The following is a 17,277-nucleotide window of genomic DNA, read 5'->3' as shown; positions in this document are numbered from 1 at the left end:
GCACCAGGAGTGAAGTGGTCATGAAAGCCTCCTTGAGGGAGTTGAAGGCTTCCGTGGCGGCTGAGGTCCAGGACAGAGACTTGGGTTTGTTGTGGAGGAGGCTAGTGAGAGGATTGGTGATGGAACTGTAGTTTTGAATGAAGCATCAGTAGAAATTGGCAAAGCCAAGGTATCGTTGGAGTTCTTTGATGGTGGTAGGAGTGAGCCAGTTTTTGACAGCGTTTACTTTCCCCTCGTCCATCCTTGAGGTATAGTTGAAAGGCCCTCAGGCTTTGCAGGACCTCCGCAATGTGGCGACGAAGTTCCGCTAGGCTCCAGGAGTAAATGAGGATGTCATCTATGTAGACGAGGATGAACTTGTGGAGGAACTCCCCGGAGCACCTCATGGATGAAGTCTTGTAATATGGAGGGGGCGTTGTCAAGTCCATAAGGCATCACAAAGTACTCATAGTGGTCAGTAGGGGTGATGAAGGCAATTTTCCACTCGTCCTTCTTTTAGGCACTGGTTCACCCGGAAGCAGATCGATGGCACAGTCCCATGGCCAGTGTGGAGGCAGCTTGGAGGCTCGCTTGGGGCAGAATATGTTGCTGAAGGGGGCGTAACAGGTCGGAATGGATTGCTTTTCTACCAGGTTCTTGATGGAAGTGGTACAGACAGGTAGAGGTTCCGGGGGGATTTTGGCTGGAACAGGGAATCAAGTGATACAGTCCGGGAAACAGGAGTCACCCCACTTCAGGACTTAACCCGTCTTCCAAGAGATGACTGGATTATGCTGCTCCAACCACGGGCGCCTTAGGATGACGTAAGAACATTCATGCACATTGAGGTGTCGCTGAGGTGTCGCTGTTGGACAGTGTTTTCTCTACTTCCTGTTGGCCTTCTGTAGCTAATCATAGCTCCATGTAGCTGTTTTTATTTTATATTTTTTCTCTATAATCTTTCTTACTATCACTGTCTGTTTGTTTGTTTTTTTAATTGTAAAATATAACTTAATTCACACCATATTTCTGATATTACCGATCAATCTTATCAGATTAACTTTGATCGTTCACTCTTCCGTGACTGCAGCACACCTGCAAAGCGTTAGCACTCGTTAGCTTGTCATTAGCGTTTTCTTTTCTCCTCTCCTCTCCTCTCCCACGCTGCAGTTTTCCACAAGTTCATCAAACAACCGCAGTAAGAATATTTCATCAAGCACGGTGAGTAATTGCTTCTCCTACAATTGTTATTTGCACCTCTTGCCACATGTACAGTTTATCTATCTCTGTCGCTGATGAGGGATTCACATGTGATAAATGCAGGGAAACAGTTAGGCTGACAGAGAAGATTTCAGAATTAGAGACACGCATCCAAACTTTAATTGAGGACAGTAAGAATGTTAGGGCTCTAGATATGGCTTTGGATGCGTCTAGCTCAGGGATTCCTGTACATTGTCCGGTTCCAGCAGAGCCCCTGCAGCAGGGCAACTGGGTGACGGTGAGGCAGCGTAGTCGTGGGTCAAAACACCGCTCTTCTGTTCCGATCAAAACATTAAACAGGTTCTCTCCACTCAGTGATGCACCCACTGAGAAACCTGATGAAAGTGCTCTAGTTATTGGCGATTCTATTGTACGGAACGTGAATATAGAGACACCAGCCACCATAGTCAAATGTTTACCGGGAGCCAGAGCGCCTGACATCTTGGCAAATTTAAAAGTGCTGGCTAATGCTAAACGTAAATACAGTAAGATTGTTATTCATGCCGGCGCTAATGATGTTCGACTTCGCCAGTCGGAGATCACTAAAAATAACTTTAAAGAGGTGTGTGAACTTGCAAGCACGATGTCAGACACTGTAATATGCTCTGGTCCCCTCCCTGCTTACCGTGGTGATGAGATGCATAGCAGATTGTCATCACTCAATGGCTGGATGTCTAAGTGGTGCCCACAGAATAACATATGTTATATAGACAATTGGACGAGCTTTTGGGGCAGACCTGACCTGTTTAAAAGAGATGGTCTTCATCCCTCCTGGGGTGGCGCCACTCTTCTGTCTAGAAATATGGCAAATAGTCTTAGTGTTTATACTTGACTAACTGGGGCCCAGGTCAGGAAGCAGACAGACTGGCTAAACCGACCGTCTGCTAGCTGCCTCCCGTCACAGAGGTCAGTTAATTCTCAGCACATAGAGACTCTTTCACCTAGATATCACACTATAGAGACTGTGTCTGTTCCACGAACTAGAAAATACAAAAAACGTCCAAACCAAGTTAAGTTTAACAATTTAATTGAGGTTCAACAAATAAAAAACAAATGCAATATGGATAAACAAATGATAAAGATTGGCTTATTGAATATCAGATCCATTTCTACGAAAACACTTTTTGTAAATAATATGATAACTGATCATAATATAGATGTGCTCTGCTTGACAGAAACCTGGCTAAAACCTGATGATTACATTATTTTAAATGAGTCCACCCCCCAAGATTATTGTTATAAACACGAGCCGCGTCTAAAAGGCAAAGGGGGAGGAGTTGCTTCAATTTATAATAACGTTTTCAGGATTTCTCAGAGGGCAGGCTTCAAGTATAACTCGTTTGAAGTAATGGTGCTTCATATAACATTATCCAGAGAAACCAATGTTAATGATAAATCCCCTGTTATGTTTGTACTGGCTACTGTATACAGGCCACCAGGGCACCATACAGACTTTATTAAAGAGTTTGGTGATTTTACATCCGAGTTAGTTCTGGCTGCAGATAAAGTCTTAATAGTTGGTGATTTTAATATCCATGTCAATAATGAAAAAGATGTATTGGGATCAGCATTTATAGACATTCTGAACTCTATTGGTGTTAGACAACACGTTTCAGGACCTACTCATTGTCGAAATCATACTCTAGATTTAATACTGTCACATGGAATTGATGTTGATAGTGTTGAAATTATTCAGCCAAGTGATGATATCTCAGATCATTATTTAGTTCTGTGTAAACTTCATATAGCCAAAATTGTAAATTCTACTTCTTGTTACAAGTATCGAAGAACCATCACTTCTACCACAAAAGACTGCTTTTTAAGTTATCTTCCTGATGTATCCGAATTCCTTAGCATATCCAAAACCTCAGAACAACTTGATGATGTAACAGAAACTATGGACTCTCTCTTTTCTAGCATTTTAAATACAGTTGCTCCTTTACGCTTAAGAAAGGTTAAGGAAAACAGTTTGACACCATGGTATAATGAGCATACTCGCACCCTAAAGAGAGCAGCCCGAAAAATGGAGCGCAGCTGGAGGAAAACAAAACTAGAGGTATTTCGTATTGCTTGGCGGGAAAGTAGCATATCCTACAGAAAAGCATTAAAAACTGCTAGATCTGATTACTTTTCTTCTCTTTTAGAAGAAAACAAACATAACCCCAGGTATTTATTCAATACAGTGGCTAAATTAACGAAAAATAAAGCCTCAACAAGTGTTGACATTTCCCAACACCACAGCAGTAATGACTTTATGAACTACTTTACTTCTAAAATCGATACTATTAGAGATAAAATTGCAACCATTCAGCCGTCAGCTACAGTTTCGCATCAGACAGTGCACTATAGACCCCCTGAGGAACAGTTCCACTCATTCTCTACTGTAGGAGAGGAAGAATTGTATAATCTTGTTAAATCATCTAAACTTACAACATGTATGTTAGACCCTATACCATCTAAGCTCTTAAAAGAGGTGCTTCCAGAAGTCATAGGTCCTCTTCTGACTATTATTAATTCCTCATTGTCATTAGGATATGTCCCCAAAACCTTCAAACTGGCTGTTATTAAGCCTCTCATAAAAAAGCCACAACTTGACCCCAGAGAACTAGTTAATTATAGACCAATCTCGAATCTCCCTTTTCTGTCCAAGATACTAGAAAAGGTGGTATCCTCACAATTATATTCCTTCTTAGAGAAAAATGGTATATGTGAGGATTTCCAGTCAGGATTTAGACCGTATCATAGTACTGAGACTGCTCTCCTTAGAGTTACAAATGATCTGCTCTTATCATCTGATCGTGGGTGTATCTCTCTATTAGTTTTATTGGATCTTAGTGCTGCTTTTGACACAATTGACCACAACATTCTTTTGCATAGACTTGAACACTTTGTTGGCATCAGTGGAAGTGCATTAGCATGGTTTAAATCGTACTTATATGACCGCCATCAGTTCGTAGCAGTGAATGAAGATGTATCATATCGATCACAAGTGCAGTATGGAGTACCTCAAGGCTCAGTTCTAGGGCCGCTACTCTTCACGCTTTATATGTTACCCTTGGGAGATATCATCAGGAAACATGGTGTTAGCTTTCACTGTTATGCTGATGATACGCAGCTCTATATTTCCTCGCAGCCCGGTGAAACACACCAATTTGAAAAACTAATGGAATGCATAGTCGATATAAAAAATTGGATGACGAGTAATTTCTTACTGCTAAATCCAGAAAAAACAGAGGTGTTAATCATAGGGCCTAAAAACTCTACTTGTAATAACCTAGAACACTGTCTAAGACTTGATGGTTGCTCTGTCAATTCTTCGTCATCAGTTAGGAACCTAGGTGTGCTATTTGATCGCAATCTTTCCTTAGAAAGCCACGTTTCTAGCATTTGTAAAACTGCATTTTTCCATCTCAAAAATATATCTAAATTACGGCCTATGCTCTCAATGTCAAATGCAGAAATGTTAATCCATGCATTTATGAATTCAAGGTTAGACTATTGTAATGCTTTATTGGGTGGTTGTTCTGCACGCTTGGTAAACAAACTACAGCTAGTCCAAAATGCAGCAGCAAGAGTTCTTACTAGAACCAGGAAGTATGACCATATTAGCCCGGTCCTGTCCACACTGCACTGGCTCCCTATCAAACATCGTATAGATTTTAAAATATTGCTTATTACTTATAAAGCCCTGAATGGTTTAGCACCTCAGTATTTGAATGAGCTCCTTTTACATTATACTCCTCTACGTCCGCTACGTTCTCAAAACTCAGGCAATTTGATAATACCTAGAATATCAAAATCAACTGCGGGCGGCAGATCCTTTTCCTATTTGGCGCCTAAACTCTGGAATAACCTACCTAACATTGTTCGGGAGGCAGACACACTCTTGCAGTTTAAATCTAGATTAAAGACCCATCTCTTTAACCTGGCATACACATAACATACTAATATGCTTTTAATATCCAAATTCGTTAAAGGATTTTTAGGCTGCATTAATTAGGTAAACTGGAACCGGAACACTTCACATAACACTGTACTTTCTACATCATTAGAAGAATGGCATCTACGCTAATATTTGTCTGTTTCTCTCTTGTTCCGAGGTCACCGTGGCCACCAGATCTAGTCTGTGTCCAGATCAGAGGGTCACTGCAGTCACCCGGATCCAGTACGTATCCAGACCAGATGGTGGATCAGCACCTAGAAAGGACCTCTACTGCCCTGAAAGACAGCGGAGACCAGGACAACTAGAGCCCCAGATACAGATCTCCTGTAAAGACCTTGTCTCAGAGGAGCACCAGGACAAGACCTCAGGAAACAGATGATTCTTCTGCACAATCTGACTTTGCTGCAGCCTGGAATTGAACTACTGGTTTCGTCTGGTCAGAGGAGAACTGACCCCCCAACTGAGCCTGGTTTCTCCCAAGGTTTTTTTCTCCATTCTGTCACCGATGGAGTTTCGGTTCCTTGCCGCTGTCGCCTCTGGCTTGCTTAGTTGGGGTCACTTCATCTACAGCGATATCATTGACTTGATTGCAAATTAAAACAGACACTATTTCAACTGAACAGAGATGACATAACTGAATTCAATGATGGACTGCCTTTAACTATCATTTTGCATTATTGAGACACTGTTTTCCAAATGAATGTTGTTCAGTGCTTTGGCGCAATGTATTTTGTTTAAAGCACTATATAAAAAATAAAGGTGAAAGGTAAGCGGTGGATTCCTCCTGAACCAGCAGATGGATCTCCTCCTTATGAAGTAGCCTGGTTTGGAGGGTTAATAGGGCCCACACTATGACGAATACATCTTCAACTCAGTGGTTTTCCAGTTATTGTGTGGACCTGGTAGGCTGACGGCGTTGCTGTGGTAGTGAGCTTCAGCTGACGGCAGAGGGCACCGGAGATGAAGTTGCCGGCTGACCCAGAATCGAGGAGGATGGAAACTGGAAGAGAGATGTCAGCGGCAGTAAGTGTCACTATTGTGGTGAGTGGTTTCATTTGATACTTTGAAGGGAGAATTGCACTCACCATGGGACGAGGAGGGCGGACGGGGCATACGGAGATACACAGTAGAGACTCAGATTTTGGGACAGCCGTCTTTGCCGTTCAGCCGCAGTGAGTCGATAGGAGTCGACGAGCATAGGCTCGCTTGCTGGTTCTGGGGAGCTGAAGGCCATTGATCGGCAGAGTGGCGAGTTAGAATACGCCTGGCCCTGGTGCTCTTTGAGGCACGACTGCATACGGTTGGCGAAGCGGATGGAGAGTTGAATGAAGCATTCATGCCCGATGGTATCCTCATATGCAACAAGATGCAACCGCACTCGAGGTTCTAAATCCCTGATTGTAGGTGGTCAGCAAGGCCTGCTCATTCCATCCGCTGGTGGCCGCAAGAGTCCTGAACTTAAGAGCATATTCATTGACAGACATCTTTTCTTGTTTTAAATTATAAAGCTTCTCACCAATAGAAGAGGGTTTGCAAGCGGGTTTGCCAAAAACCTCTCGGAAATGGTCGATGAAGCTAGAAGAAGACTGGATAACTGGGTTATTCTGTGTCCAAATAGAATCGTCCCACTGAAGAGCTTTGCCTTGTAATTGAGATATCAGGAAGGCCACTTTAGATCGTTCGGTGGGGTACAAGTGTGGTTGCATCTCCAGGACCAGCGAGCATTGGAGCAGGAATACGCTGCAATCCTCCGCCGAACCAGAGTAGGGCGCCGGCTTGGCCATGGGACTGGTGTGCACGGCAGGTGAGGAAGTGGTGGTGTTGTCGGCAGAAGTGCTTGCAGGTCATGGGGATGCCGGGAGAGTGGTGAGTGTTTGACGCAAAGCGTCAACCAAGTCCTGGAAGGGGTTCGTGAGGCTCATGCTTGTCTTGATCGGTCTTGGTCCGGTCTTCTGTTACGGAATACCAGGACAGGAGGCTGAAAGTAACAGAAACACAGTTTATTGAGGCATTAGTAGATGAGCAGGTTGTGCAGGGTGATGTGATGGTGCTGGAGGCAGTGATGAAGGGATCCGTAGGTGAATGGCTCAAGACTCTGGAGGCAGTGGACACACGCACACGAGGAAGGCTGGGAGCTTCTGGAGATCGCTGGAGAGAGGTTAGTAGAAAGGGAGTTAGTCCTTAGCGTAAGCATTCAGGTAAAACCTTGTTGTGAACGAGACCATACGCTGACTGGGTGCGTGTGTGTGGTATTTGTAGTGAGGAGGTGATTGCAGGTGGATGAGGGTCAGGTGGGAGTGATTAGTACTCAGGTGAGGGAGTGCGCTGTGATTGGTTGGTGGTGGAACCTGGCGTGTCTGTTACAAAATCTGTGTTCGTGAGCACTTCTCCTTTGTTGAGGTAATACATCCACCTCACAGGTGTGGCATATCAAGATGCTGATTAGACAGCATGATTACTGCACAGGTGTGCCTTAGGCTGGCCACAATAAAAGGCCACTCTAAAATGTGCAGTTTTATCACACAGCACAATGCCACAGATGTCGCAAGTTTTGAGGGACCATGCAGTTGGCTTGCTGACTGCAGGAATGTCCTACAGTGCTGTTGCCTGTGAATTGATTATTCATTTCTCTACTATAAGACATGTCTAAAGGCATTTCAGAAAATTTGGAAGTACATCCAACCAGCCTCACAACTGCAGGCCACGTGTCACCACACCAGCCCAGGACCTTCACATCCAGCATCTTCCCCTCCAAGATCGTTTGAGACCAGCCACCTAAACAGCTGCTGCAACAATCGGTTTGCATAACCAAAGAATTTCTGCACAAACTGTCAGAAACCGTCTCAGGGAAGCTCAGCTGCATGCTTGTCGTTTTCATCGGGGTCTTGACCTGACTGCAGTTCATCATCATAACCGACTTGAGTAGGCAAATGCTCACATTTGATGGCGTCTGGCACTTTGGAGAGGTGTTCTCTTCACGGATGAATACCAGTTTTCACTGTATAGGGCAGATGGCAGACAGCGTGTATGGTGTCTTGTGGGTGAGCGGTTTGCTCATGTCTATGTTGTGGATCGAGTGGCCCATGGTAGCGGTGGGGTTATGGTATGGTATGTTATTTACTACGAACACGGGTACGTTTTATTGATGGCATTTTAAATGCATAGAGATACCGCGACGAGATCCTAAGGCCCACTGTTGTGCCATTCATCATCGACCATCACCTCATGTTGCATGATAAATTCCTGGAAGCTGTAAACATACCAGTTCTAGCATGGGCAGCGTACTCCTCTGACATGTCACCCTTGGGATCGGCGTATATGACTGCATGTTCCAGTTCCTGCCTATATCCAGCAGCTTCACACATCCATTGAAGAGGAGTGGACCAACATTTCACAGGCCACAAACAACAACCTGATCAACTCTATGCAAAGGAGATGTGTTGCACTGTGTGAGGCAAACAGTGGTCACACCAGATACTGACTGGTTTTCAGAGTGTCAGTGTCAGCCATTAAGTGAATAAATGCCAGTGGGCATGGCATATGGTGAGACGATGACTGTTCATCATGTCTTGCCCTGGAGGTGGCCTTTATGCAAATGTTTGTGCCCCTTATGATGTCACACAAATTGTTAATAATTGTTGATAATTTCTCATGTCATGACCCTTTTAAAGCTTTCATTGAATGGCTATGTTCACAAATAAAGCATTGATTTGTCCAAAGATATTAATGAAAAAGATGATTAATTCTCAATTGTGTTAATGTTATCTAAATAAACATTAATTTCAGATTGTGTAGCAAGTTATATTTCTTACTATTATTGACTCAAAAGTGCTTAGAGTGATCAGGACCTTACATTATTATGGGCTAAGTGTTACACTTGCTGTACCCATATTAAGGTCCTAAAAATACCATCAATTACAGGCTCAGTGTGGAAAAATTGTAACAAAAGATCATTTATTATTTTAATATATTGTTATTTATTAAATCTCAGATGTGCTGTGTTCATTATCACATCAAATACAAAAATTATGACAAGCATAGTGGAAGTGACATCTTCAGTACTCAATATAAGGGCTGTGGGATTTGGGGAAAATATCTAATTGCGATTTCTTTCACAGATATTTAAATTGCAATTTGATTTGCGATTTTAATTTTGCAATGTCAAGCTTCAGCTTAATATTTTCAATAGTGTGCAGCACAGTATGGGTATCGTTACCCTGCTGAAACAAAAAAACAAACAAACAAAAAAACAATATAAACCATCACAGAAATTTGCATGGTTTCCATTAAAACAGTTACAAAATAATTTTTTGTAGTGTGTTTTGGGCATTATTTCCATAGTCCATAGGAATTACTGTTGTTCTATTGTTTCCCATCTGAAAGATTTCATCCCACCAATAGAATCCATCATATACCAGTAGACCCCATTATAGTTTACATTAAAGCCTAAAATAATTCCCATTATGACCCTTAAATCCATGAAAATTTCTATTGTGTTTTGGGAGGAGTTCTATTGTTTTTTGTTTGTTTTTTTGCAGGGAATATTATAATTGTATTTCTACTTTTACAGAATTTACTCAATTATTGAATTTCACAGGAAAGATTTGTTTATTTTGTATAAATAAAGAACTGTAATACTTTAGTCAATTATTAAAGTATTACATGGGTTACATAGGCTGATTAAATAATTTTTAATCTTTTTTTAAAATACTTAAAAATACTCAATTTTTACTTAATTTTTTAAGTATTTGGGGTTTTAAGAACAATTGGAAAATGTGCTGAATGTTTAATTTCATCCAAGTGAAATTAGCCAAACAGTTAGACTGATTTGTTTTTAAAGTGGAGCCTAATTATTATTTTTTTTTAAGCGGAGCCAAGCAGGTCAAGTCTCATCTATATTGCTAGATGCCCTCATGGAGACCTGTGATTTGATTAATTGGTGAGGTGAGGGCCATCATAAGACCTTTGCGATGTTAAATTGCGAAGATTTTGAGTTTTCATCAAGGGGTGTGTCCCTCGCGACCTGACAAATTTAGTTGTTTTGTTGAGAAAAGGAAGTTGCTATAACTCAGGCAAGCAATGTCTAATCTGCCCCAAGCTTCACATGTTTGACAAGAGTCCTTTCCTGAACACATCAACATACCCGTATTCGGTTATAGTTGTAGCGCCACTTACTGGCAACAATAAGTGACATGGTTAACACTGTTTTGGACTCCTAGGAACATATTAAAAAGTGTCAACAAGTGCTAAATAGGCTGGCAACATGCTAGAAACATAATAAAACATGCTAGCAACACTTAGCCAAGTGCTAAAGCATGCTACTAATGCAGTGATAAAGAAAGTTGCTGTATCTAAGGCAAGCAATGTCCGATCTGCCCCAAACTTCACACATTTGACAAGAGTTCTGTTCTGAACACATCATCATGCACAAATTAAGTTATAGTCATAGCGCCACCTGCTGGAAACAGGAAGTGACATGGTTGGACTTCTAGCAACATAATAAAAAGCATCAACAAGTGTATAGGCTTGCAACATTTTAAAAGCATTCTAAAAGCTAGCAACACTTAGCTAAGATTTAAAACATGCTATTAATGCAGTGAAACTAGAACATTACTATAACTTGTCCATACAATGTCCAATCTGCCTCAAACTTCACAAGTTTAATTAGAGTCCTGGCCCGAACACATTTACATGCCAATATTCAGTTATAATCATAGCACCACCTGTTGGCAGCAGGAAATGTGGCTCAAATATTTACCATTTTATAAGCATATGGCCCAACGTTCGCTGTTCTCCTATGGCAACCGGGTGGTGCTGAGCCCGGGTGCGAGGGCCCTTTCATCGCTTCTTGCAGCTTTAATTAATATTTTATCTGTATTTAATGTTCTACTGTTAGTGTTACCTGTCTGCACCAAGGGTCTGAGAGTAATCCAATTTAAATTCTCTGTATGTATGTACTGTACATGTGGAAGAACTGACAATAAAGCAGACTTGACATGACTTATGTTGTTTCTACATTAATTTGGAGATTCACTGTGAAGTTGTGACAATATAAATATATAAATATGCAATTTATTACTGAAAATATGCAATTAATAATTTTTTTAATCGATTGACAGCATTAGTCTAAATGTTTAGATGTCTGTTGTTTTGTGTAATTAAACCAGTATTTGTCTCTTTTTACCTCAGACCTGATGGCACTGAAAGAGGAGAGTCAAGGACTGAATGAAACAGAAGAGAAAGAACAAAATGAGAAACATCATGATTTCAAAACTAAAGAAAAATCAATTAGTTGTTCACAGACTGAAAAGACTCAGAAAATACAAACTAAAACCCTTAATTACAACATAATTCACACTGGAGAGAAACCTTACACCTGCAAACTGTGTGGAAAGAGATTTACACAGATAAATAGCCTTAATGTCCACATGAGAATTCACACTGGAGAGAAACCTTACACCTGCAAAATGTGTGGAAAGTGTTTTACACGGAAAAATCACCTTAATGTCCACAAGAGAATTCACAGTGAAGAGAAACCATTTGTATGCCCTCAGTGTGGAAAGAGATTTAAACAGAAAAGTACCCTTAATGTCCACATGAGTACTCACACTGGAGAGAAACCTTACACCTGCAAAGTGTGTGGAAAGTGTTTTACACTGAAAAATCACCTTAATGTCCACAAGAGAATTCACAGTGAAGAAAAACCATTCATATGCCCTCATTGTGGAAAGAGATTTACACAGATAAATAGCCTTAATGTCCACATGAGAATTCACAATGGAGAGAAACCTTACACCTGTGAGCTGTGTGGAAAGTGTTTTACACGAATTGGAGAGCTTAAGATTCACAAGAGCATTCACAGTGAAGAGAAACCATTCATATGCCCTCAGTGTGGAAAGAGATTTAAACAGAAAAATACCCTTAATGTCCACATGAGAATTCACACTGGAGAGAAACCTTACACCTGCAAAATGTGTGGAAAGTGTTTTACACGGAAAAATCACCTTAATGTCCACAAGAGAATTCACAGTGAAGAGAAACCATTTGTATGCCCTCAGTGTGGAAAGAGATTTAAACAGAAAAGTACCCTTAATGTCCACATGAGTACTCACACTGGAGAGAAACCTTACACCTGCAAAGTGTGTGGAAAGTGTTTTACACTGAAAAATCACCTTAATGTCCACAAGAGAATTCACAGTGAAGAAAAACCATTCATATGCCCTCATTGTGGAAAGAGATTTACACAGATAAATAGCCTTAATGTCCACATGAGAATTCACACTGGAGAGAAACCTTACACCTGTGAGCTGTGTGAGAAGAGTTTCACACGAATTGGAGAGCTTAAGATTCACAAGAGCATTCACAGTGAAGAGAAACCATTCATATGCCCTCAGTGTGGAAAGAGATTTAAACAGAAAAATACCCTTAATGTCCACATGAGAATTCACACTGGAGAGAAACCTTACACCTGCAAAATGTGTGGAAAGTGCTTTACACAGAAAAATCACCTTAATGTCCACATGAGAATTCACACTGGAGAGAAACCTTACACCTGTGAGCTGTGTGAGAAGAGTTACACACGAAAGGAAGATCTTGAGATTCACATGAGAATTCACAGTGAAGAGAAACCATTCATATGCCCTCAGTGTGGAAAGAGATTTACACAGAAAAATACCCTTAATGTCCACATGAGGATTCACACTGGAGAGAAACCTTACATCTGCAAAATGTGTGGAAAGTGTTTTACACGGAAAGATCACCTTAATGTCCACATGAGTATTCACACTGGAGAGAAACCTTACACCTGCAAATTGTGTGGAAAGTGTTTTACACAGAAAATTCACCTTAATGTCCACATGAGTATTCACACTTGAGAGAAACCTTTTATCTGCAAACTCTGTGGAAAGAATTTCTCACATAACATATACCTAAAGAATCACATGAGGATTCACAACTAGAGAGAATCCGTTCATATGTGGTCAGTGTGGATAGAGTTTCAGATATAAAGAAAGCCTTAATAATCACATTAAGTTTCATTCAAGAGAGAACAGTTTTAAATGTCATCAGTGTGAAATGAGTTTCACAGAGAGGAAACATCTTAAGAATCATGTTAAAATTCACGTCTGAGAAAAGCCTTTACTGTGCCATCTCTGTGGAAAGAGAACTTTGCTCAACAGGAGGACGCCTCGAGAAACACTTGAGAATTCGGCTGGTCTCCATATTTGGAAACCCAGAGTCCCAGTCAAACGCAGTCAGTCCAGTATGGGATGACAAACAGCAAAGAAAATACTATTTTGAAGAAAGTTTGTACACAAATTTGAGATGTGGCTAACAGAGTTTAGCAGTGTGCTACAAATGGAGAAATTCTGATGTGAAATTGCTGGTAAACTGAAGATATATCTTGAAGGTGATAACTGATTATTAATTTCAACACTCTAGACAAGGGATAGGCAACGTTGGTTCTGGGTACCACTGTCCTGCAGATTTTAGGTCCAACCCTAATCAAACACACCTGAACAAGCTAATTAAAGTCTCCAAAGTTACAAGTGCTACAGGCAGGTGTTGGTTTTTTCAAGGTTTGAGGTAAACTCTGCAGGACATCGTTGCCTATCCCTGATCTGGACATATTCTCAGTGTGGTGTGAAAGACTATGTTTAGTAAGGTTATCATGCAGCTATTGAATAATTGGATAATATTTTGTACTGAAATTGTATTTTATATAGTCCCCCTCCCAATTTTAGAAAACATTTGGGGCATCATAAAGAGGAAGATGCGACAAAGAAGACCTAAGACAGTTGACATCCAAAGCAGTTTGACCAATAACATGCAGGTATTGTTCATAATTGACTGATTGTGGGGCTGCGCGTGAGAGGGTGAGAACTACAAGGAACGATCAAAGCGGTGCCAACATGTGTTTGTTCGGTCGTTTGACTTGAATCGTTGCTGCACACCAATCAAAAAAAGACACCAAAGTAGCATCGAGAGAGCATATCGAAAGCATTAGGAGCGGTCTGCTCTGCTCTCTATAGCTCATGAATGTCACACAACCTGGATATTTTAGGCAATATTAAAATCCTGGCCGGGACGTGTCCCGTATGATGGCGCATGTGGCCACTCTATTGAGTATAGACTGCTTACCTGTGCTCCCACTTTCCAGTGATCACTCCGGTGTATTCTCCAAGTTCCTGTTTTCCTTGTCATCCAGTTGTCATCGTGTGTATAAGTGCTCCATGTGTGGTTGTAGCTCCATGTAGCTTCGCTTTTCTGTTGAATCTCCATCTTACTATCACTCTCTGTTGTCTAAAGTGATCAAATATAAACTTAATTCCCACCATATATTCGATATTATCTATCAAACTAATCTGACCATTCACATTGTAGCCGATCTGACTCGAACCAGACAAATTAAAGAGTCGATCAGGACTGTGGTTGAAACACGAGCCGAATACCTCAGGAAGTCCTAAAACATTCTGTGCCACAAGTCCCAAGCAAGATAACCAACCAACCAACTCTGCATCTTCAGCCAACGCCCAACCACGGGCTTCCCAAGACGTCACTTCAGCGACTACTGAACTTCCAGCCAATCAGCGACATCGGAAACCCCCTTTCAACGACAACAAAGGGACATCTTTAAACAGGCAATGTACCTTTAGACATTTGTACTGGTGTATCTAATATAATTTAAACCTCATTGAGGAACTCGATGCGAGGGTTAATTAAGTGATTGATGGCTGTTCATGTCTATGCAATTTAACGTATTGCTGTAAACTTGGGATTCCACATTTCCATTCTCTTAAACTCATCTTTCCCTAACTTTCGATCTACCTGCAACTTGTGTGAGTGCGTGCGTTTATGTGTTAGATTAGTTTATGTCTTAGATTTATCTAATAAAGTGATCCTGTTCAAATTCCCTTTAAAATCTTAAATGATTCCCTTTGAGCTAAATTGACCTGTTTCCGTTACAGCTTTAAACTTGCAAATTGCAAATGCTTTGCGCATACACCGCGTTAGCATTCGTTAGCTTGTCATTCACATTTCCACTCGCGCTTCTATTCGCATGTACTACAGTTTTCTTTTCTCTTGCCTCATATCTTTTATCTCACACGCCATTTTTCAGAAGTTTATCAAAAAACATTGGTAAGTCAGAATCATTCTTCATTCACGGTAAGTAATGGCTTCTCCTGCTATTGTTGTTTGCATCGCTTGCCGCATGTACAGTTTAGCTTTCTCTGTTGGCAACGAGGGATTTACATGTGATAAATGCAGAGAAATAGCAAGGCTTACAGGGAAGATTTCAGAATTAGAGACACGCATCCAAACTTTAATTGAGGACAGTAAGAATGTGAGGGCTCTAGATACGGCTTTGGATGCGTCTAGCTCAGGGACTCCTGTACATTGTCCGGTTCCGGAATCAGAGCCCCTGCATCAGGGCAACTGGGTGACAGTGAGGTTACAGTACAGTAAGTTATTCACTAATGATGTTCGACTTTTCACCAGTCGGAGATCACTAAAAATAACATTAAACTGTTAACCTGCACCCCGATGCGGGCGTCCTCAATGCCCCTCAACTCGCAGGTGTCAGTGTTTACGAATAGATTAAATGAAATGGAACAAATTTAATCTTGACAAACTATTTATCATTATAAAGATCTAAACCTCAAGCATCGATGACAGATCGCTGTTTTTGAATGGAAAGCTTATAAAGAATGTATTTGACTAGATTTGTCTAAGCAGTACACATCAAAACATGAACAATGGAAACGCAGTACATACCAGATTCGTTGTTACAACGAGTCATAAACACATCCACAGCTGTAAATCCCAGTTTAGTTAGAAAGGTAAGGGTCCACTGAACGACATCTCATGGAGCACATTTAGTCCAACCAAGCAATAACATTGTAATATGGATCATAATTCCTTTGTTTACATTTCATTTCTTCAGCGACAGAATTGTTTGCGTCCGTTATGGAATAACTCATGGTCAGAAACTGCATCTTGGTAGTAAAAAAACGGCATGGTTTTGCAGCGTACAGTGTCACAAACAGAATGAGACAATCCACTGGAAAAAAGAATGAATGAAAGATAGGCAAAAGATAGTTTATTTGAATTTTGGCGCTCCCTCGTGACGCGCTCTGACATCAGCTGATGGACGCAGAACTTATAGCAATTGCCTTTTTCTTTGTTTCTTTTATTTTTCAACAGTTTTTATATATGTGAGAGTGTGTTTTATGTTGAATGTGAATGTATCTGCATGATTACCATCTATTTGAGTGCAAATCAGCCCAAATCAGCTCGCTATTACTGTATGATAACGGCTATCAAAGTGAACGTGTCTATATGAATAGAGAGAGTGGATTATTTACTTTATGGCACATTTGTATTATTACCATCTGTATAAGTGGCCATCAGCAAATCAGCCCTTATTTTCATTGTAATTCATTGTAAATGCTGAATTTCTAGCAATCTCAGGATGTTCTGTAATTGGCAAATAAAGTTAAATCTTTTTATTATTATTATTATTATTACTCAAATGATTCTTATTGTATTTTCTAGTGCTCAAATAAATCACTTATGATGTCTAAGTTTCTGTCTAGTGTTTTATAATTGAAAAAAAAACTATGCAGTGGTATGTTTAATGACTAAATAGTCTGTAGAAGCCTTCAATACTATCGATAAATATTTTTATATTTGGGGGGTGGGGGGTCTAGACATAGTCTCATATCTCATTTTTCATGCCATCTTATTCAGATTTGAAATCTTAACTCATGAGACATGTGACTTTCAACCCATTAATTTTCTAGATTGCTCCAGGTATAATTTCATTTATTTTCATATCAAAATAAAAAAATATTTAACTGTGGTAAAAAATAAAAAAAAATTCAAGGCACTTCAGTCTCTATAAATGTTTATATTTTTGAGCATTATCAAATCTGGTTGATAAAAAGTAAAGCCCAAAGGGTCTTCTTTCCAAAGACAACAAAATTATGTGTGTAACACACTGAAGTAGGAAACTTACAATTTTAAGTTAGGTAGAGCACTTTCAGCCCATAATGGAGGGTTAAAGAGGTGTCTGAACTTGCAAGCACAATATCAGA

General features: G+C 40.5%; 1 protein-coding gene and 1 long non-coding RNA gene across 3 annotated transcripts in view; both read left to right on the top strand.

Annotated features, from left to right (window-relative positions):
* LOC113075977 (gastrula zinc finger protein XlCGF26.1-like) overlaps positions 1–17,277 on the top strand; it is a 43,081-nt gene that overhangs the window by 4,495 nt on the left and 21,309 nt on the right. Inside the window, exon 2 of one of the 2 annotated variants that reach the window (XM_026248622.1) lies at positions 11,372–14,959. The exons of the other annotated variant lie outside the window; for it this stretch is intronic. Within the exon in view, the coding sequence (XP_026104407.1) occupies positions 11,377–13,056 (1,680 nt within the window). The 5' untranslated portion in view covers positions 11,372–11,376 and the 3' untranslated portion in view covers positions 13,057–14,959. Of the gene's footprint in view, positions 1–11,371; positions 14,960–17,277 lie in introns of those variants that run through there. 2 annotated transcript variants of the gene reach the window in all.
* Positions 1,663–15,888, top strand: LOC113075978 (uncharacterized). Its single transcript, XR_003281081.1, has 3 exons — positions 1,663–1,715; positions 2,742–2,746; positions 15,639–15,888. It is a non-coding gene; the product is annotated as an uncharacterized LOC113075978 (long non-coding RNA).

Source organism: Carassius auratus, unplaced genomic scaffold (genome assembly GCF_003368295.1).
Source record: "Carassius auratus strain Wakin unplaced genomic scaffold, ASM336829v1 scaf_tig00018187, whole genome shotgun sequence".
NCBI classification, from domain to species: Eukaryota; Metazoa; Chordata; class Actinopteri; order Cypriniformes; family Cyprinidae; genus Carassius; species Carassius auratus.
Note: the sequence above shows the minus strand (reverse complement) of the source record. Positions and strands in the feature narration are given on the sequence as shown.